Source organism: Rhinopithecus roxellana, chromosome 8, assembly GCF_007565055.1.
Source record: "Rhinopithecus roxellana isolate Shanxi Qingling chromosome 8, ASM756505v1, whole genome shotgun sequence".
NCBI lineage: Eukaryota > Metazoa > Chordata > Mammalia > Primates > Cercopithecidae > Rhinopithecus > Rhinopithecus roxellana.
Genome location: NC_044556.1, coordinates 9,306,439 through 9,327,369, shown reverse-complemented (window position 1 = coordinate 9,327,369; position 20,931 = coordinate 9,306,439). Strand labels below are relative to the sequence as shown.

The 20,931-nt window shown below is 44.7% G+C and overlaps 1 protein-coding gene across 1 annotated transcript in view; it reads left to right on the top strand.

Moving 5' to 3' along the window:
- VAV1 (vav guanine nucleotide exchange factor 1) overlaps positions 1-20,931 on the top strand; it is an 81,968-nt gene that overhangs the window by 55,135 nt on the left and 5,902 nt on the right. Inside the window, exons 15-24 of the mRNA XM_010367152.2 lie at positions 2,298-2,407; positions 3,390-3,491; positions 3,734-3,831; positions 3,917-3,939; positions 4,115-4,160; positions 7,206-7,342; positions 7,745-7,810; positions 12,480-12,511; positions 17,630-17,746; positions 19,765-19,852. Of these exons, the coding sequence (XP_010365454.1) occupies positions 2,298-2,407; positions 3,390-3,491; positions 3,734-3,831; positions 3,917-3,939; positions 4,115-4,160; positions 7,206-7,342; positions 7,745-7,810; positions 12,480-12,511; positions 17,630-17,746; positions 19,765-19,852 (819 nt within the window). The remainder of the gene's footprint in view (positions 1-2,297; positions 2,408-3,389; positions 3,492-3,733; positions 3,832-3,916; positions 3,940-4,114; positions 4,161-7,205; positions 7,343-7,744; positions 7,811-12,479; positions 12,512-17,629; positions 17,747-19,764; positions 19,853-20,931) is intronic.

The window sequence follows — 20,931 nt, the reverse complement described above, 5'->3', positions numbered from 1 at the left end:
CATTCTCCTGGCTCAGCCTCCTGAGTAGCTAGGACTCCAGGCACACACCACCACGCCTGGCTAATTTTTTGTATTTTTAGTAGAGATGGGGTTTCCCCATGTTAGCCAGGATGGTCTCGTTCTCCTGACCTCAGGTGATCCACCTGCCTCAGCCTCCCAAAGTGCTGGGTTTACAGGCGTGAGCCACTCAATATTTTTTTTTTTTTTTTTTTTTTTTTGAGACGGAGTCTCGCTCTGTCGCCCGGACTGGAGTGCAGTGGCCAGATCTCAGCTCACTGCAAGCTCCGCCTCCCGGGTTCATGCCATTCTCCTGCCTCAGCCTCCGGAGTAGCTGGGACTACAGGCGCCCGCCACCTCGCCCGGCTAGTTTTTGTATTTTTTAGTAGAGACGGGGTTTCACCGTGTTAGCCAGGATGGTCTCGATCTCCTGACCTCGTGATCCACCCGTCTCGGCCTCCCAAAGTGCTGGGATTACAGGCTTGAGCCACCACGCTCGGCCTCAATAGTTTTTAAATTGAGCACCTACTCTAGGGCACTCTTCTAGGCACTAGGACTAAAATGGAAAGCAATACCGAGTTTTTATTTTGTTTCTTTTCTTTTCTTTTCTTTCTTTCTTTTTTTTTTTTTTTTAGACAATCTTACTCTGTCCTTCAGGCTGGAGTGCAGTGGCACGATCTCGGATCACTGCAACCTCTGGCTCCCAGGTTCAAGCGATTCTCCTGCCTCAGCCTCCCGAGTAGCTGAAATTACAGGTGCCCACCACCACGCCCAGCTAATTTTTGTATTTTTAGTAGAGACCAGGTTTCACCATGTGGGCCAGGCTGGTCTCAAACTCCTGACCTCAAGTGATCCGCCCGCCTCAGCCTCCCAAAGTGTTGAGATTACAGGCATGGGCCACCGTGTCTGGTCTATTTTATTTCTTGTATGGTACTTGCCTTCTTATGGGATGCTTTCTACAAAGAAAATAAAGTAGGTGGCTGGGTACAGTGGCTCACACCTGTAATCCCAGCACTTCGGGAGGCCGAGGTGGGAGAATCTCTTGAGCCCAGGAATTTGAGACCAGCCTGGGCAACATAGGGAGATCCTCGTTTCTAAAAAACATAAAAAAAAAAAAAATGTAGTTGGGCTTGGTGGCACATGCCTTTAGCCGTAACTACATGGGAGGCTGAGGTTGGAGGATCACTTGTGGCCAAGAGTTGGAGGCTGCAGTGAGCTATCATTGCACTCCAGCCGGGGCCACAGAGTGAGACCCAGTCTCTATTAAAAAATAAATGAATAAAACGAAACAGGAGGATGGGCCCCCCTCACCTACCACAGTCACATCTTACCTCCATTGTTCAGGGACATTATGTGAAAGGGACACTCTCTGTGGCAGTGACATTTGAGCTGAGACCCCTCTCCCTCTCGGCTCTTCCTTGCTTCCTTTTGCTTTTTCTCCTGTGAACTCTTCCCTTCGCTTTAGTCTTTCCCCTGGAGATCCTCCCTGAGCTCTGGTCTGTGGCTTCTCTTTTTTTTTTTTTTTTTTTGAGAAGTAGTCTCGCTTTGTCACCCAGGCTGGAGTGCCGTGGCATGGTCTCGGCTCACTGCAACCTCCCGCCTCCCGGGTTCGAGCAATTCTCCTGCCTCAGCCTCCCGAGTAGCTGGGATTACAGGCGCATGTCACCATGCCCGGCTAATTTTTGGTGTTTTTAGTAGAGACGGAGTTTCACCACGTTGGTCAGGCTGTTCTTGAACTGCTGACTTTGTGATTCACCCATCTTGGTGCTGACCTCGTGCTTCACCCGTCTCAGCCTCCCAAAGTGCTGGGATTACAGGTGTGAGCCACCACACCTGGCCAGCTTCTCTGTTTCTCAGCCTGTGCCTCCTGAGGAGCCAGTTGCTGTCTTGTGACTGCCTGCTTCCGGCATCCGTCTCTCCTACCGAGCTGGAGCTCTGGGGACCACATCCTATTCGCTGCTCTGTCCCCAGCTCCTAGCAGTGTCTGTTTCTCAGCAGGTGCTGCACCAATGCTTTGTTGAACAGACAAATCAATGATGAGTGACATGCTGTGTCTGGTGTGTGCCTCTGCAAAGGGGTGTGTATGTGTGCATGTGCACGCATGTGTGTGTGGTTTTGGGTTTATGGTTGTGTATTTGGATATCCTAGAAAGCCCTTTTACAAGGATATCCGTGCATGGTGCTGGGGGCATAGAGACTGTCATGGGCTTGACTGTTCCCTACAGAGGGAGGGGTCAGCGGGTGTGTGCTCCCGCCCTCCGCAGGGGCAGTGCCTTCAGTCTGAGCTCTGCTTCCCTGCAGTGGAGCCACATGTTCCTCCTGATTGAGGACCAAGGTGCCCAGGGCTATGAACTGTTCTTCAAGACAAGAGAATTGAAGAAGAAGTGGATGGAGCAGTTTGAGATGGCCATGTGAGTCCCCGTCTTCCTTCCTCTTTCTGTCCTCAGAGGGGCAGGGGCTGGGAAAGAGGAATGTGCTCTAGTCCCTACTCTGTCCTGACATGCCATGGGACCACTCTGAACCTCAGTCTCTTCATTTGGGAAATAAGAGGGACAGGCCCAAGGTTGTCTTCATCCTTGGAATGCCAGGGTTGTGTGTAAGCTTCAGCTACCAGCCCAGACTCTTCTCCTCTCCTCTTCCTCTTTCCCGTTCCCCTCTCTTCTTCCTTCTCCTCCTCCTGGTTTCCTTCCTACCCCTCCTCCTCCGCCTCCTCCTCCTCCTCCTCTTTCTCCTTCTCCTCCTTTCCTCCTCCTCTTTCCTCCTCCTGCTCTTCCTCTTGTTCTTCCTCCTCCTCTCCTTCCTCCTCTCCTTCCTCCTCTCCTTCCTCCCCTTCCTCCTCCTTTCCTTCCTTCTCTTCCTCTTCCTCCTATTCCTCCTCCACCCCTTCTTCCTCCTCCTCCCTTTCCTCCCTTTCTTCCTCTTCCTTCTCCTCCTCTTCCTCCTCCTCCTCCTTCTTCCCCTCTTCCTCATCTTCCACTTCTGTCTTCTCCTCCTCCTTTTTACATGAGGCAAAATTCCCACAACAAAAATCTAACAATTTCAAACTGCATGATTGCATGGCACTTTGTACACGAACAGTGTTGTGCAACCATCATCTCTATCCAGTTTCAAAACCTTTTCATTAGCCCAAAGGAGACATCATACCCATTAAACATTCACTCCCAATTCCCCGCTCTCGCAGCCCCTGGAAACTCCTAACCTGCTTTCTCTTTCTCCCGATGTGCATAGCAGCATGATTCAGTGTGGCCAAAGGGTGGAAATGACCCAAACATCAATCAGTGAATGAGTGGATGCACAAAATATGGTCTGTTCATACCATGGAATAGTATACAGCCATAAAAAGGAATAAAATGCTGATCCTCTTTGTTTTTTTTTAAAATTTTCCTCTGCCAGCTCCAACATCTACCCGGAGAATGCCACCGCCAACGGGCATGACTTCCAGATGTTCTCCTTTGAGGAGACCACATCCTGCAAGGCTTGTCAGATGCTGCTTAGGTGGGAATCTAGGAGGAAGGTCCTGTATCCTGGGCTTGGTCATCAGTTCCTTGCTAGAGAAGCTGCCTCAGTAATTGGTTCCCTAAACTGGGAGATGGGGGGGTTCCTACTTTGATCTTCTGCTTCTCCGTCAGTCTCCTGATCTAAAGAGAACCCAAGGGAGCCCTTTATGTTCTTGGCAGAATATTTGGCCATGTCTGTAAAGGTCACTCACTCTTCTTTATGTGTCCCCTGCATCTCAGAGGTACCTTCTATCAGGGCTATCGCTGCCATCGGTGCCGGGCACCTGCACACAAGGAGTGTCTGGGGAGGGTCCCTCCATGTGGCCGACACGGGCAAGGTACGAGTGGGAGGGAGGTTGGGAGGTGAGCTTGGTTCTCGGTGGATTATTTCCCGTTCTCATCATTACCTTTACTCTCCCATAGATTTCCCAGGAACTATGAAGAAGGTAAGACTTTCCCACGCTCCTTCCTGTGCACTGCAAATAATGGGCAAGAGTGCGGGGAGGACCCAGGGCATCCCGGAACTGGCGGTGATCCTTTGTGGGGTGAGGACAGTGATGGGGGCCTACAAGCCCCCAGGCTGGGCATAGGTAGACAGGCTTTCTTTGTCTCTCCTTCCAGGACAAACTGCATCGCAGGGCTCAGGACAAAAAGAGGAATGAGCTGGGTGAGTTGGCAGGGGATGCTGTGTGGGGGCAGGAGGAGAATTTATCTCCATTCATGTTGACCCAGGGACAGATCTCCATAATCATATTAACAGCCACATTGGGCTGGGTGCAATGGCTCACACCTGTAATCCCAGCAATTTGGGAGGCCAAGGCGGGAGGATCGCTTGAAGTCAGGTGCACGCCACCATGCCTAATTTTTAAATTTTTAAAATAGAGATGAGGTCTTGCTATGTTGCCCAGTCATACTGTATAAATTAACTCATACAATATGTGCTTATTTTAGTTAATTAATTAATTTATTTTTGGAGATGGAATCTTGCCCCGTTGCCCAGGCTGGAGTGCAGTGGTGCGATCTTGGCTCACTACAACCTCCACCTCCAAAGTTCAAATGATTCTCCTGCCTCAGCCTCCTGAGCAGCTGGGACTGCAGGCACATGTCACCACTCTTGGCTAATTTTTATATTTTTAGTAGAGATGGTGTTTCGCCATGTTGGGCAGGCTGGTCTCGAACTCTTAACCTCAGGTGATCTGCCTGCTTGGCCTTCCAGAGTGTTGGCATTACAGGCATGAGCCACCATGCCTAACCTTAATTTAAAAAAAACTTAAGGCCGGGCACGGTGGCTCAAGCTTGTAATCCCAGGAGGCTGAGACAGGCGGATCACGAGGTCAGGAGGTTGAGACCATCCTGGCGGACACGGTGAAACCCCGTCTCTACTAAAAAAATACAAAAAACTAGATGGGCGAAGTGGCGGGTGCCTGTAGTCCCAGCTACTCGGGAGGCTGAGGCAGGAGAATGGCGTAAACCCGGGAGGCGGAGCTTGCAGTGAGCTGAGATCCGGCCACTGCACTCCAGCCTGGGCGACAGAGCGAGACTCTGTCTCAAAAAAAAAAACCTTAAAAAAAAAAAAAACAAATACATATCTCCTTCTGTTGTATTGAGGACATTTGAGTTGTTTCTAGTTTTTTACTACTGCAAATAAAGCTGATACATATATGTCATATATCGTATATGTATGTATATAATACATGTTTTTAAAAAAAATTTTTAGAAGCAGGGTCTTGTTCTGTATCCCAGGCTGGAGAGCAGTGGCAGGAGTGTTCCACTTATATGCCGTTTATGTGACATATAAATATATAACATAAGTCAGGTGTGGTGGCTCATGTCTGTAATCCCAGCACTCAAACTCCAAGGCCAGGAGTTTGAGACCAGCCTGGGCAACATAACGAGACCCTGTGTCCACAAAATTTTTTTTTGAATTAGTGGGGTTCCTGCTTGAGCCCAGGAGTTCAAGGTTGCGGTGAGCCATGATCACACCACTGCACTCCAGCCTGGGCAACAGAGCAAGATCCTGTTTCAAGGAAATAAAAAAATAAATATATGAAATCTATGAATGGGTATGTTTTCTTATTATTATTACTTATCATGTAATTAGCAATAGTCAGTCAGCTTTATTAGCAACAGTCAAAATTAGAAACAGCCCAAGTGTCCTTTATACAATAGAATATATATACATATATATATATATGCACACACATACATGTATTTTCTTGACAGAGGAAATACATACTTTAAGGTATGTAAAAATCAATAAATCTTAAGTATATGACTTAATACATTTTTATCCATGCAACCAACAATCAAATAAAAGTATAGAACATTTCCATCCCTCCAGAACCACACTGTCCAATATAAATTAATTAAAATGAAATCATCTTAAAATTTTTTTTACTTACATTAGCCTTGAAGCTCTCAATAACTGCCTGTGGCTGGTTGCTACCATATTGGACATATCCATCACCACAGAAAGTTTTATCAGAAAGCACTGCTACTCACCTATCTCCCATAGGGAACTACTGTCTGACCTCTATCACCATAGATTAATTTTGCCTGCTCTTGAGTTTTCTATAAATAAAATCGTATAGTGCATGCTTATTTCATCTGGTTTCTTTTATCTGACATAATGATGGTGAGATGCATCGATGTGGTTGCCTGTAGCAACAGCTTTTTCTTTTTTATTGCTGTATAGTATTCCATTATGTGATGGTATCACAATTTGTTTTTTTTGTTTGTTTGTTTGTTTGTTTCTTGAGATGGAGTCTCGCTCTGTCGCCCGGGGCTGGAGTGCAGTGGCCGGATCTCAGCTCACTGCAAGCTCCACCTCCCGGGTTCACGCCATTCTCCTGCCTCAGCCTCCCAAGTAGCTGGGACTACAGGCGCCCGCCACCTCGCCCGGCTAGTTTTTTGTATTTTTTAGTAGAGACGGGGTTTCACCGTGTTAGCCAGGATGGCCTCGATCTCCTGACCTCGTGATCCGCCTGTCTCGGCCTCCCAAAGTGCTGGGATTACAGGCTTGAGCTACCGTGCCTGGCCCACGATTTGTTTATTGATTGATCAACCTATTGAGGACATTTGGTTGGTTGCCAGTTTTTGGATAATCTGAATAAAGCTGCAATTTTTGAAGAACTTTTGTTTGTTTGTTTTGTTTGTTTGTTTGTTTGTTTTGAGACAGAGTCTCACTCCATTGCCCAGGCTGGAGTGCAGTGACATGATCTCAGCTCACTGCAACCTCTGCCTCCTGAGTTCAAGCGATTCTCCTGCCCCCTGCCTCCCAAGTAGCTGGGATTACAGGAGCCTGCCACCATGCCTGGCTAATTTCTGTAGTTTTAGTAGAGATGGGGTTTCACCACATTGGCCAGTCTGGTCTTGAACTCCTGACCTCAGGTGATCCGTCCACCTCGGCCTCTCAAAGTGATGGGATTACAGGCGTGAGCCACCTCACCTGGCCAGGACACATGTTTTTATTTCTCTTGGATTGCTGGGTTGCAGAGTAGATACAATGTTTAGCTTCGGTAGATATTGTTTAATAGTTTTCCAAAGAGTATCCTCACCAGCAATGAGTGAGAGTTCCAGTTGCTCCACGTTCTTGTCAACACTTGATATTGCCAGTCTAAAAAGAAAAATTTTAGCCATTCTGGTGGGTGGCAAGATTCAGCATTGAAAGTTGACTGCCAATCACCCTGTACTCCTGTACCCTGTCCTCCAGGTCTGCCCAAGATGGAGGTGTTCCAGGAATACTATGGGCTTCCTCCACCCCCTGGAGCCATTGGACCCTTTCTACGACTCAACCCTGGAGACATTGTGGAGCTCACAAAGGCTGAGGCTGAACAGAACTGGTGGGAGGTACAGGCTGGGGCCAGAGGAGTGATGAGGTGGGACCCAAGTGTAGGGTTATGGATTCATGTGGTCTCAGGGAGTTGGGTCATAGTCCCAGTGTGCTCTGGAGGTGATGCTTGAGGAGTCGGGGAGGTACACTGAGATTTCTGGGCATGGCTTTTCTGAGATGGCCATCTTCCCAGGAAGTTAATACTGGTTGTCACCTCTCTGGGCTCTCCAGGCCACCCTGAGATAGATGGACAAGCAGAGTGACCATTGAGCAGAGAGATGGACACACACACACACACACACACACACACACACGAGTGATGGGGCAGGATCCATGTGGAGGGTTATGGGTTTAGGTGGTGGGTGGGGTTATGGATCCTATAACCTCTCTGTTCCTGTTTTTGTCTCCTGGGTGTTTAGGGCAGGAACACATCTACTAATGAAATTGGCTGGTTTCCTTGTAACAGGGTGAAACCCTACATCCGTGTGAGTGCCTCAAGTCTGAATGGAACAAGGGCGAGGGGTTCAGGGTGGGTCCTGGGAGGATGGGCAGAATCGAAAAGACACCCCTGGAGTTGGGAAGGGGGCTGCCCATCATGGCAGGTCTTTCTCCAGCTCGAGGCTTTGCCCACCCCACCAACTGAGTCCAGAGAGGGGCCACCCTGGAAACAATGATGGATCTTTTTCTCCTTGATCATTTTTGTATCAAGGTCCTTTCCTTCCTACACAGGTATGGTAGGGAGGAAGGAGCAGGGACCTAGAAAGTGGGCCTGCCCGTGGCTTCCTTCTGAGACACTGAATTGAGTTCTGTGAGAGTGCTGTGGCCTCCATTACCTGCGTCCTTGCCCTGCTCCTGGTGGATACACCTGTCCACCCCAGCCTCTGCTGTTCTTCTAGTGTTCTCTTCTCGATGGACCCCTCACTCTTCACGATGACTTCAAAGCTCTCCCTCTCTCCCCAACCTCAGATGTCCCCTAGCTCATTCATAGCAAATGACCCCCACTGTCCACTTCACAGCCTACAGAGCGAAATTCTCTCCAGTGTTGCTTTAACTTTAACTTCATATTATTTCAGACTTCTAGCAAAACTATGAGAATAATGCAAAGAGCCCCCATTAGCCTTTACCCAGTTGCGTTGGTTCTGCTAATGTTTTGTTCCATTTGCTCTGTCATTTCCTCTCTCTACCCACACATAGTATTTATTTTTCCTGGAAGAGTTAAAAGTGAATTTGCAGATGACGTTCCCCTTTACCCCTAAATACTTCTTAAGAGCAAGAACCTTCTTGTACATAACCAGAGCAAGATTTTAAAAGGCACAAAATTCAACATTGACATTATACTATTATTGAATTCATGGTCTGTATTTAAATGTTGCCAATTTCCCCAAAAATTTTATCAAAAATTTTTTTGTTCCTGTGGTTTCTCCACTGTCAAGTTGCAATGTGAGTTTCCAACTCCATCATTCTTTCCACATTTATTAGCTGGTGTTCTGCTGCAAGGAAGAGCTGTCCTTTCTGTCCCCATCTGTCTATCTATCTATCTATCTATCCATGTACCTACCTACCCATCAATCCATCCATTCATCAATCAGTTCTTCCATCCATCCATTCATCCATCCATCCATCCATCCATCCATCAATCCATCCATCATCCATCATCTATCTGCTTATCAATACATTCATGATCTATTCATCCACCTATCATTTATCTATGTATCATCTGTCTATGTATTATCTATCATCTATCTATTCACTGATCATCTCTCTACCTATTTTTCACCTACCTATCTAGCCATCTATTATCTGTCTATTACCTATTTATTATCATTTCTCTCTCATCTATTCATTTATCATTTATCTATCACCTGTCTGTTTATCATCTGTTATCTATCCATGTACCTATTACCTATTTATCCATCATCCATCTATTCTATCTATCTCTTAATTTTTTGTTTTAGAGAGAGGGTCTCGTTCTGTCACCCAGGCTGGAGTGATTTTAACTCACTGCAGCCTTGACCTCCTGGGCTCGAGCAATTCTCCCACCTCACCCTCCTGAGTGGCTGGGACCTCAGATGCATGCCATTATGCTCAGCTTTATTTATTTATTTATTTATGATGGAGTTGCACTCTTGTTGCCCAGGCTGGAGTGCAGTGGGGTGATCTTGGCTCATTGCAACCTCTGCCTTCTGGTTTCAAGCGATTCTCCTGCCTCAGCCTCCCAACTAGCTGGGATTACAGGTGCCTGCTACCACGCCTGGCTAATTTTTGTATTTTTAGTAGAGATGGAGTTTCACCATGTTGGCCAGGCTGGTTTCGAACTCCTGACCTTGTGAACCGCCAGCCTCGGCCTGCCAAAGTGTTGGGATTACAGGCGTGAGCCACCGTGCCCAGTCACAGCCATTTTTTTGTGTGTGATTCTTTTGCAGAGATGGTGTCTCACTATGTTGCACAAGCTGGTCTTGAACTCCTGGGCTCAAGCAGTCATCTCATAGAACATCCTTCCCTTTTTTTTTAAAAAAATTAAAGTGAAATTTGCAAAACATAAAACTGACCATTACAGTGTAGCTGAGATTACAGGCGTGCACCACCACGCCTGGCTAATTTTTTGTACTTTCAGTAGAGACTGGGTTTCACCGTGTTAGCCAGGGTGGTCTCGATCTCCTGACGTCATGATCCACCCGCCTCGGCCTCCCAAAGTGCTGGGATTACAGCCGTGAGCCACCGCGCCCGGCGTTTTTTTTTTTTTTTGGAGATAGGGTGTGATTCTGTTACCCAGGCTGGAGTGCAGTGGTGGTGCAATTATATATAACTCACGGCAGCCTGGATCGCCTAAGCTTAAGTGATCCTCCCACTTCAGCCTCCTGAGTAGCTGGGACTACAGGCATGCGCCACCATGCCTGGCTAATTTTTGTACTTTTTTATTTTTGATTTTTGAGACGGAGTTTCGCTCTTGTTGCCCAGGCTGGAGTGGAATGGTGTGATCTCGACAGGGTTTCACCATGTTGGCCAGGCTGGTCTCTTAACTCCTGACCTCAGGGAATCTGCCCGCCTTGGCCTCCCAAAGTGCTGGGAGAACAAACGTGATCCACCATGTCCGGCCTAATTTTAGTATTTTTTTTGTAGGGACAGGGTTTCGTCTTGTTGCCTAGGCTGGTCTACAACTTCTGGGCTCAAACTACCCACCCTCCTTGGCTTCCCAAGGTGCTGGGATTACAGGCATGAGCCACCGTGCCCAGGCAATTTTCTTAATTGTTAAGAATTTTGTTTATCCGTTTTCCCATCAGTGAACAATCGGCTGCTTCAACTTTTGCGTTACTGTGAATAAAGCTGCTACGAACATGGGTGTGCAAATATCGTTTCAAATCCTTGCTTTCAGTTCCTTTGGGTATATACTCGGAAATGGGACTTTTCTATGGTAGTTCTAGTTTTTAATGTTTTAAGAAACCACCATTATTTTTATTTTTATTTTTATTTATTTATTTATTTATTTCGATAGGGAGTTTTGCTCTGTCCCCAGGCTGGAGTGCTGGAGTGCAATGGAACGATCTCGGTTCACTGCAAACTCCACCTCCCGGTTTCAAGCGATTCTTCTGCCTCAGCCTTTCGAGTAGCTGGGATTACAGGCACCCGCCACCACACCCAGCTAATTTTTGTATTTTTGTAGAGATGGGGTTTTCACCATGTTGGCCAGGCTGGTCTTGAACTCCTAACCTCATGATCCACTTGTCTTAGCCTCCCAAAGTGCTGGGACTACAGGCGTGAACCACCACCCCCAGCACATACTGTTTTTCATAGTGCACCATTTTACATTCCCACCAACAGTGCACGAGGGTTCTGATTTCTCCAAATCTTTGCCCACATTTGCTACTTTCTGTTTTGTTTGTTGATTTGTTTTTACCTTTTAGTAGCTGTCCTAATGGTTTTAAGGTAGTGAAAGTGAGCACTTTCAGCCGGGCGTGCTGGTTCATGCCTCTAATCCCTGCACTTTGGGAGGCGGAGGCGGGCGGATCACCTGAGGTCGGGAGTTCGAGACCAGCCTGACCAACATGGAAGAAACCCCATCTCTACGAAAAATACAAAATTAACCGGGTGTGGTGACACATGCCTGTAATCCCAGCTACTCGGGAGGCTGAGGCAGGAGAATCGTTTGAACCTGGTAGGCGGAGGTTGTGGTGAGCCGAGATCATGCCATTGCACTCCAGCCTGGGCAAGAAGAGCAAAATCCATCTCTAAATAAATAAATAAATAAATAAATAAATAAATAAATAAATAAATAAAACAGTGAACACTTTCACCCATATTCAGATGAGGATTGGCAAACTTTTTCTGTAAAGAGCCGAGTAGTAGTGTAAACATGCTCACCCTCCAGGGTCCCATACAGTTTTGCAACTCTTCAGCTCCGCCCCTGTAGTGCAAAAAGTAGCTCTAGATAATCTGTAAATGATGTGTGGCCATGGCTATTTTCCTATAAAGCATAATTCATGGGCACTGACAGACGAATTTCATATAATTTTCACAATCCCCAAAATATTATTTTGGCTAGTCATGGTGGCTCATGCTTACAATCCCAGCCCTTTGGGAGTCCAAAGCAGGAGGATTGCTTGAGGCCAGGAGTTTGAGACCAGCCTGGGAAACAAAGGGAGACCCTCCCCCTCATCTCGAGGATATTAAAAAAATTAAAAATTAGTGGGTGTGGTGGTGCATGCCTGTAGTTCCAGCTGCATTGGAGGCTGAGATGGGAGGATCGCTTGAACCTGGAAGGTCGAGGCTGCAGTGAGCTATGATTGTACCACTGCACTCCAACCTGGACAGCATAGTGAGACTCTGTCCCTAAAAATATATATAAAAAAATTTCTTTTGATTTTTGCCAACCATCTAAAAATGTAAAAACCATCCTTGACTTGAAGGTTATGATAAACTGCTGGGAAGAGAACCCCTGCCTTATACGACACTGGGACAGTCTCTCCTCCGATATTCTGGGACTTTATCCCCAAAGAGTACCACAGTGCCTGGCACATAATAGACACTCACTAAACGCAAGTGGAATGAATGAAGGAAGGAAGGAAGGAAGGAAGGAAGGAATGAATGAAATGCCCTGCCCTCTGCTGTCACGCTGGGGTCTTTACACTAAGTCGGGGTCTCTCTCTGTGTTCTTAGGGCCCTCCTCAGGACCTGTCTGTTCATCTCTGGTGAGTAGAAACATTTCTTATTTTGTTTCAATGAGAGGTTTCTGGGTTGGGGTTCCAGGCTGGGTATGGGAGGAACCTCTGATCCAATTAGTTATGTATGCATTCTGTGTTCCCTGAGCACTGACTTCTGAATCTAGCTCTGGGCTGGGGGCTACTGGGAATGGGAAGGACAAAGGAGGGCCCCTGATCTTGGGAGATGATAGTCTTGTTGGAAAGAAAATAGTTACGATGATGATGATGATAATGGTGATGATGATGATGATGGTGGTGATGGTAACGATGATGATGATGACGATGATGATGATGTGACAATGGTGATAATGATGATATGGTGATGGTAACATCATGATGATGACGATGATGATGGTGGTGATGGTAGTGATGATGATGATGATGGTGATGGTGATGATGATGATGACAATGATGATGATAATGATGATGGTGGTGATGGTAACAATGATGATGATGACAATGATGACAGTGATGATGATGACGATGGTGATGATGGTGATAATGATGGCGGTGGTGATGGTAACGATGATGACAATGACAATGATGATGATGATGATGATGATGGTGGTGATGGTCATGACAGTCCCAGTTGTTTTTGTAGGATTTTTTGTCTTGCTTGTTTGTTTGTTTTGCACCTACAGCATGTCAAGCATATAGGGGTGGAGGTTTACAGTGTGGCTTTTGGGGCCTGTGACCTGGATTCAAATTCTGACCCCAACCTTACCTAGCTGTGTGACCTTGGGCTGGTAACTTAACCTCTCTCTGTTTCAGCATTCCTCTCTGGAAAATAGCTTAATCACAGTATCTACTTCATAGTGTTGCTAGGAGGTGTAAATGAGTCTATCAAGTGCTTAGTCCTGATCCTGACACATAATGAGGACTTTATACAGCATTAGTTGTTGTTATTACTACATTTAATCTGTTCTAAGATGCATGTTTTTTTTTTTCCTTCACATTGGAATATCTCTGTCATTGAAATGGCTCTTGCAATCCACAGTATCCATCTTTGGATGAATTTTATAGGCAGGAAATGTTCTTTCTTGATGGCACATAAAAGAATGGTGCATTGAACAATTGCTGGCACCTCAGCTCTTTAATGAGCTTCTTTAATTTTCACAAAAGCCCTTTGGAAAATAGATTTCATTCTTTCTCCCTGTCCCCTACTTTTTTCTTTTCTTCTTCTTTTTATTTTTTTTTCAAAGGAGGCTGAGGGGAAGTGACTTACTTAACGTCACATGGTGAGGAGGTGATGGAGATGGGATTTGAACCCAAAGCCTCAGTGCCTCAGTTTACCATCTCTTGCTAGTAATAAAACACAGCATGATTATGCTCCCATCTTCTTGTCGCCCAGGCTGGAGTGCAGTGGTGTGATCTCGGCTCACTGCAACCTCCACCTCCCAGGTTCAAGCGATTCTCCTGCCTCAGCCTCCCGAGTAGCTGGGATTACAGGCACCTGCCACCACACCCAGCTAATGTTTTATATTTTTAGTAAAGACAGGGTTTCACCATGTTGGCCAGGCTGGTCTTGAACTCATGACCTCATGTGATCCACTCGCCTTGGCCTCCCAAAGTTCTGGGATTACAGGTGTGAGCCGCCACGACTGCCTGATGCTCCCACCTTCTAAGTGCCTACCACATAGTAGCAGGTGCACTATTGCCATTTATAAAAAACGTGCATCTATGGCATCTCCCTCTTTTCAGAAGAGGAAATTGAGGCCCAGAGAGGCAAAACCAGTTGTCGAGGTCTTAGAATGCTCAAGGGGCAGGGTCAGGATTTGAACCATGGTCTCTTGTGTTAGCGCTCCTTCTGCCCTTCCACGCCAAGATGTGGTCAGTGGGGTGGGGACCAGGGTGAGACCAGGGAGGCTCTCTTGTGGGTGCAAGGTTTCAGGGGATGCTGAAAATCTCAGTGATTAAGTTCCATCACGTTTTAATGCAACATTAAAAAATCAAAAACAAGGCAAAAAAAATTTGAGATGAACAAATATCAAAATTGTAACTAAAGACAGGGCCCAATAGAGCCGGGACTAAGAGGAGGTGGGTGAGGTGAGTCGGGCAGTCAGATTCTGTCTTTATTCAAAAATTTGACGTTTGTTCATCATGGTTTCTTTGCATTCATTAAAAAAAAAATGTTAAACACCAACTTGAACCAGATTTGCAATCATTTTTTAAAATTGAGGTGAAATTCGGCTGGACGTGGTGGCTCATGCCTGTCATCCCAGCCCTTTCAGAGGCCAAGGCAGGTGGATCACTTGAGATCAGGAGTTCAAGACCAGCCTGGGCAACATGGTGAAACCCTGTCTCTGCTAAAAATACAAAAATTAGCTGGGCATGGTGACACACGCCTGTAGTCCCAGCTACTCGGGAGGCTGAGGCAGGGCAATCGCTTGAACCTGGGAGGTGGAGCTTCCAGTGAGCCGAGATTGCACCATTGCACTCCAGCCTGGGCGACAGAGTGAGACTCTGTCTCAAAAAATAATAATAATAAATTAAATTTTAAAAAATGAGGTGAAATTCATACAATATAAAATTAACCTTGTAATGGTTACTGGCATTTCTATTTCTATTCATATTTACATTTATATTACATATTAACATTTACATGATGTTAGATATTATATGCAATTACATATGATTTATAATTAATACTTACTCTTTACATTGTGTATTTATGCTTATAACCTATTATATATTATGCCACATATCATAATATATATTTATATTATGCTATGTATTATCACAAATTAATGCTTTTTATTTATATTGCACATTTGTTTATATTATATTATACAGTATACAATATATTATAATATAGATTTATATATTACCTATTTACATTTATATACAATTACACATAATATATAACTAACATTTATTCTTTATATTGTATATTTACATTTATATCTTATATCACATATTATACCATATATCATAACGTATTTATATTACAGATTTACCTTTATATTATGCTATATATTCTAGATAATTAACATTTATTATTTATATTGCACATTTATGTTTATATATCATATGCATTATATAATACACTATACTGTAGCTTTATATATTACATATTTACATTTACATTATGGTAGGTGACAAAATTATATATTATGCATAATTAATATGTATTATTTATATAATGTTACATTTACGTCACATTGTACATTATATATTTAATATACATTTACATTAACATGACATATTTACACTTATATAAACTTATATACTATGTATAATTATATATTACACATAATTAATATTCCTTATTGTATGTTACATTTCTATCATGTTGCACATTATACACTATAATATACATTACATTAACATGAGATATTTATGCTTATATGAAATTATGTATTATGGGCTGGGCGTGGTGGCTCACGCCTGTAATCCCAGCACTTTGGGAAGCTGAGGCGGGTGGATCACTTGAGGTCAAGAGTTCAAGACCAACTTGGCCTACATGGTGAAACCCCGCCTCTACTAAAAGTACAAAAAATTAGCTGGGTCTGGTGGTGTGCACCTGTAATCCCAGCTACTTGGGAGGCTGAGGCTGGAGAATCGCTTGAACCCAGGAGGCAGAGATTGCAGTGAGCCAAGACCATGCCACTGCACTCCAGCCTGGTCGACAGAGCAAGGCTCTGTCTAAAAAAAAAAATTATATATTATGTATTACATATAATTAACATGGATTATTTATGTTGTCCATTTACATTTATAGTATATTATATGTTATACCATATATTTTACATTTACATAGACTATATATGGTGTAGTCTATGTAATATAAATATTACATGTATATTTATATTATATTCATATTATATATTATAGAGTTATAGATAACTATCTATAATTATTATATATAGCTATCTACAATATAAATAGTTATATATTATTATATAATGATTATATGTTATATATTATATATAACTATTATTTATATTGAATATTTATGTTCACATTATAAATATATTCACGTTACATTTACATTCAGTGGCTTTTCTTTGTTTTTTGTTTTGGAGACAGAGTTTCTCTCTGTTGCCTGGGCTGGAGTGCAGTGGTGTGATCTCAGCTCACTGCAACCTCCGCCTTCCGAGTTCAAGCGATTCTCCTGCCTCAGCCTCCTGAATAGCTGGGATTACAGGTGCCCGCCATCAAGCCCAGCTAATTTTTGTTTAGTAGAGACAGGGTTTCATCATGTTGCCCAGGCTGGTCTCGAACTCCTGACCTTGTGATTCGCCCACCTTGGCCTCCCAAAGTGCTGGGATTACAGGCGTGAGCCACCGCGCCCGGCCAGTGGCATTTAGTATATTTGCAATTCTGCGCCGCCATCACCGCCATTTGGCTCCAAAACATTCTCATCACCCCCAAGAGAAACCCCATCCCGGGCAGTTGCTCCTGCCTCCCGCAGCCCCCGGGAACCAAGAGTCTCCTTCCTGTCTCTGCGGACTGGCCTGTCCTGGACATTTCCTACAAGTGGAATCCCACATGGTGTGGCCGTTCGTTCCTGCCTTCCCTCACTGAGTGCGAGGTTTTGAAGGCTCATCTCTATTGTAGGCCATGTCAGTGCTGCTTCCCTTTTGATGGCTGATTTTTTATTCATTGTGATTTCTAAGAATATTGTATTAGAATACTGAGTGTTTTACTTATCGTCATTTACCTTGATGACTGGGTTTTTTGGCTCTCACTTATATTTTGCACCTGAGGCTCGTGACTCATTCTCCAGGCGTGAGCCATCGTGCCTGGCCCTACTTCTGTCCGGGTGACCATGGAGATGGGCACACAGTGAGCCTTCAGGAAATGCCCGGCGAAGCCATCGCCAAATTCCAGAGACCCAGCCAGACCCAAAGGGCTGAGCCATCCCCCCGAGTCCGTGTGTCAGACCTTGGTGGTGACCTACAGAAGTGGAAGCCCGCTCCCCATGCTTGGGCTCCGGCCCCTGCCTCCACGGGGCCTACCTTGGTGCTGAACGGCTATTAGATCCAGGCTGTCACCAACTTAAAAAAATCAAAGAGATTCAGGGGGAAAGGCAGCCTCCATATGGCAATAGGGGGACCCAGGCACGGGGGCCGTGCCACCTCTGTCTTTGGTGTCTCTTTGCAGGTACGCAGGCCCCATGGAACGGGCAGGGGCAGAAAGCATCCTCGCCAACCGCTCGGACGGGACTTTCTTGGTGCGGCAGAGGGTGAAGGATGCAGCAGAATTTGCCATCAGCATTAAGTAACTCCTCTCTCCCTGACCCATACCCTTTTGGGGCCTGGGCCCTGTGGGCCTGGGAAAAAGGATATCCAGGTTTTACTTTATAGAAGTGTACAGTAATAACGTCCACCTTTTACTGAACCCCTGCTGGCTCCCGAGTGCCTTTCGCCTTTCTTATTTCATTTCGTTGACAACCACAAGAAAGAGATATGATTCCTATAGAGGCTCAAAAAGACTTTTAAAAATTAATTAATTAATTAGAGTCAGTCTCCCTCTGTCACCCTGACCTTTATTTTTTCTCTTTTTTTTTTCTTTTTCTTTTCTTTTTTTTTTTTTTTTTTTTGAGACAGAGTCCCTCTGTCTCCCAGGCTGGAGTGCAGTGGCGTGATCTCAGCTTACTGCAACCTCTGCCTCCCGGGTTCAAGCGATTCTCCTGCCTCAGACTCCCGAGTAGCTGGGATTACAGGCGCCCGCCACCATGCCCAGCTAATTTTTGTAGTTTTAGTAGAGATGGGGTTTCTCCATGTTGGTCAGCCTGGTCTCAAACTCCTGACCTCAAGTGATCCACCTGCCTTGGCCTCCCAATGTGCTGGGATTACAGGCATGAGCCATCGTGCCTGGCCTAAAGGCTTTTATTTTTAACCAATTTTCATATATATATATATCTTTTTCTTTTTTTTTTTTAATTTCCAGGAATTTCTAATTTTTAAAAATTTTTATTTATTTATTTATTTATTTATTTATTTATTTATTTATTTATGACAGAGTCTCTCTCTATTGCCCAGGCTAGAGTGCAGTGGTGAGATCTCAGCTCACTGCAACCTCTACCTCCCAGGTTCAAGCGATTCTTCTGCCTCAGCCTCTTGAGTAGCTGGGATTACAGGTGCATGTCACCATGCCCGGCTAATTTTTTTGTATTTTTAGTAGAGACAGTGGGGTGGTGGGGGCGGGGCAGTTTCACCATGTTGGCCAGGTTGGTCTCAAACTCCTGACCTCAGGTGATCCACCGGCTTCAGATTCCCAACGTGCTGGGATTACAGGCGTGAGCCACCGTGCCTGGCCAATATTGTTCCCATCTTTATGTCCATGTGTACCCAATGTTTAATCCCTGCTTATAAGTGAGAACATGGGCTATTGGGTTTTCTGTTTCTGTGTTAATTGGCTTAGGATAATAACACCCAGTGCATCCACACTGCTGCAGTACACATGATCTTATTCTTTTTTGTGGCTGTATAGTATTCCATAGTGTATATGTACCACATTTTCTTATCCAGTCCACTGTTGATGGGCACCTGGGTTGACTCCAGGTCTTTGCTATCGTGAGTGGTGCTGTGACGAACGTACGAGGGCGTGTGTCTTTTTGGCAACACAATTACTTTCTCCTTTGGGTAGATACCCAGTCCTGGGGTTGCTGAATCAAATGGTGGTTCTGTTTTTAGTTCTTTGAGAAACCTCCAAACTGCTTTCCACAGTGGCTGAACCAATTTACATTCCAACCCACAGTGCAGAAGAATTCCCTTCTCTCACATGTTGCTGAGTTTGTAATTTCGTTTTTATTTTTGGCTCCTGTGAATTTCCCTTACTTTTTTTTTAGAGCTCAGCATTTTTTTTTTTCTCAACATTCCTAGGGTTTTTGTAATAGGAAGAGGTTTTTTTTTGTTGTTGTTTGTTTATTTGTTTGTTTTTCATCTAGTTTGCCAGATGAGCAGGAGTGGAGGTCTCCTCCAAGGCCCCTTTTAGTCTATGTCCACCATATTGACAGAAATGGGTCTCTCTTCCCTCTTCCTTTATATCCTGTGGTCGTCTATATTGGTGGACGGGGAGGTCTCTTCCTATCTATTCTAGAACACTGCTTTCTTTACAAGGTCCTACTGACTTCTCAACAAACCTGTGAGTCAGGGAAGATGATTCCTCTTCTACGAGAGGAAGACATGAAGGCTTAGAGTAGCAAAGGGCCCAGGGAATGGGTTCTGTTGGGACAGCTTCAGGGTTTGGGTTCCAGTCCCTGGACTCAGGGTCCGGTGACCATCTGGTTCCAGATATAACGTCGAGGTCAAGCACATTAAAATCATGACAGCAGAGGGACTGTACCGGATCACAGAGAAAAAGGCTTTCCGGGGGCTTACGGTAAGGGTCAATGTCCGCTCAACCCCAGTTTTCCAGAACCTAGGAGGACCCTCCCTGCACCTGCGCCTTGGGACCCCCTTTTCCTACATTCAGGGTGACCCCCCTCCAGTGGCACTACAGTGCAAGTGACCTTAAACTTATATTCTTAATGATGAACAATGGGAGTAATAATGACTAACAGCAGTTGAGTATTGACAGAGCATTTAAGTGTAAGATATATTAATTTTTAAATTTTATTTATACATATATACGTATATTATGTATATATGTATGTGCGTATATATGTATATATCATATATGTATGTGTGTATTTACATTTTACTTACATATATACTACATATGTATGTATATGTATGTATACATATGTAGTATATATGTGTATATGTGTGTCTCTTTGTTTATATAGATAGAGAGAGAGAGACAGAGTCTTGCTCTGTTGCCCAGGCTGGAGTGCAGTGGTGCAATCATAGTACACTGCAGCCTCAAATTCCTGGGCTAAATAATCCTCTCGCCTCAGCCTCCTGAGTAGCTGGGACTATAGGCATGCACCATCATGCCTGGCTAATTAAAAAAAATTTTTTTTTTGTAGAGATGGGGACTTGCTTTGTTGCTCAGGCTGGCCTTGAACTCCTGGGCTCAAATAATCCTTCTGTCTTGGCCTCCCAAAGTGTTGGGATTACAGGTGTGAGTTACTGCATTCAGCCCTCAAATATGTTATAGATAGGAACCTAATTAATCCCCTCAACCTTCTTTCTGAGTTCCCATTTCACAGATGGGTAAAACTGAGGTTTACTCCTCATCTAGCTTCACTGAATGGCAGACTCATAGCTTGTCTTTGCCTAATCTGCTGCATAATTGTTTCGGCAATAATTCAAATGCCTTTTGAATGTTCTTCTGTTTGGTGCCTTGTAATTTTCAGCCATATTTTAGACATTTTAGGCCTAGTGGTCTAAGGCATATGGTTTTTACCCATGGTCTGTGAGCCCTTGAGAAGCTGAGTCCTCTGAAAGAAAGTCCAGAATTGTGCATGCATCTATATTTTTTGTCTTAGATTTCACTCAATTCTCAAATGGATCCTT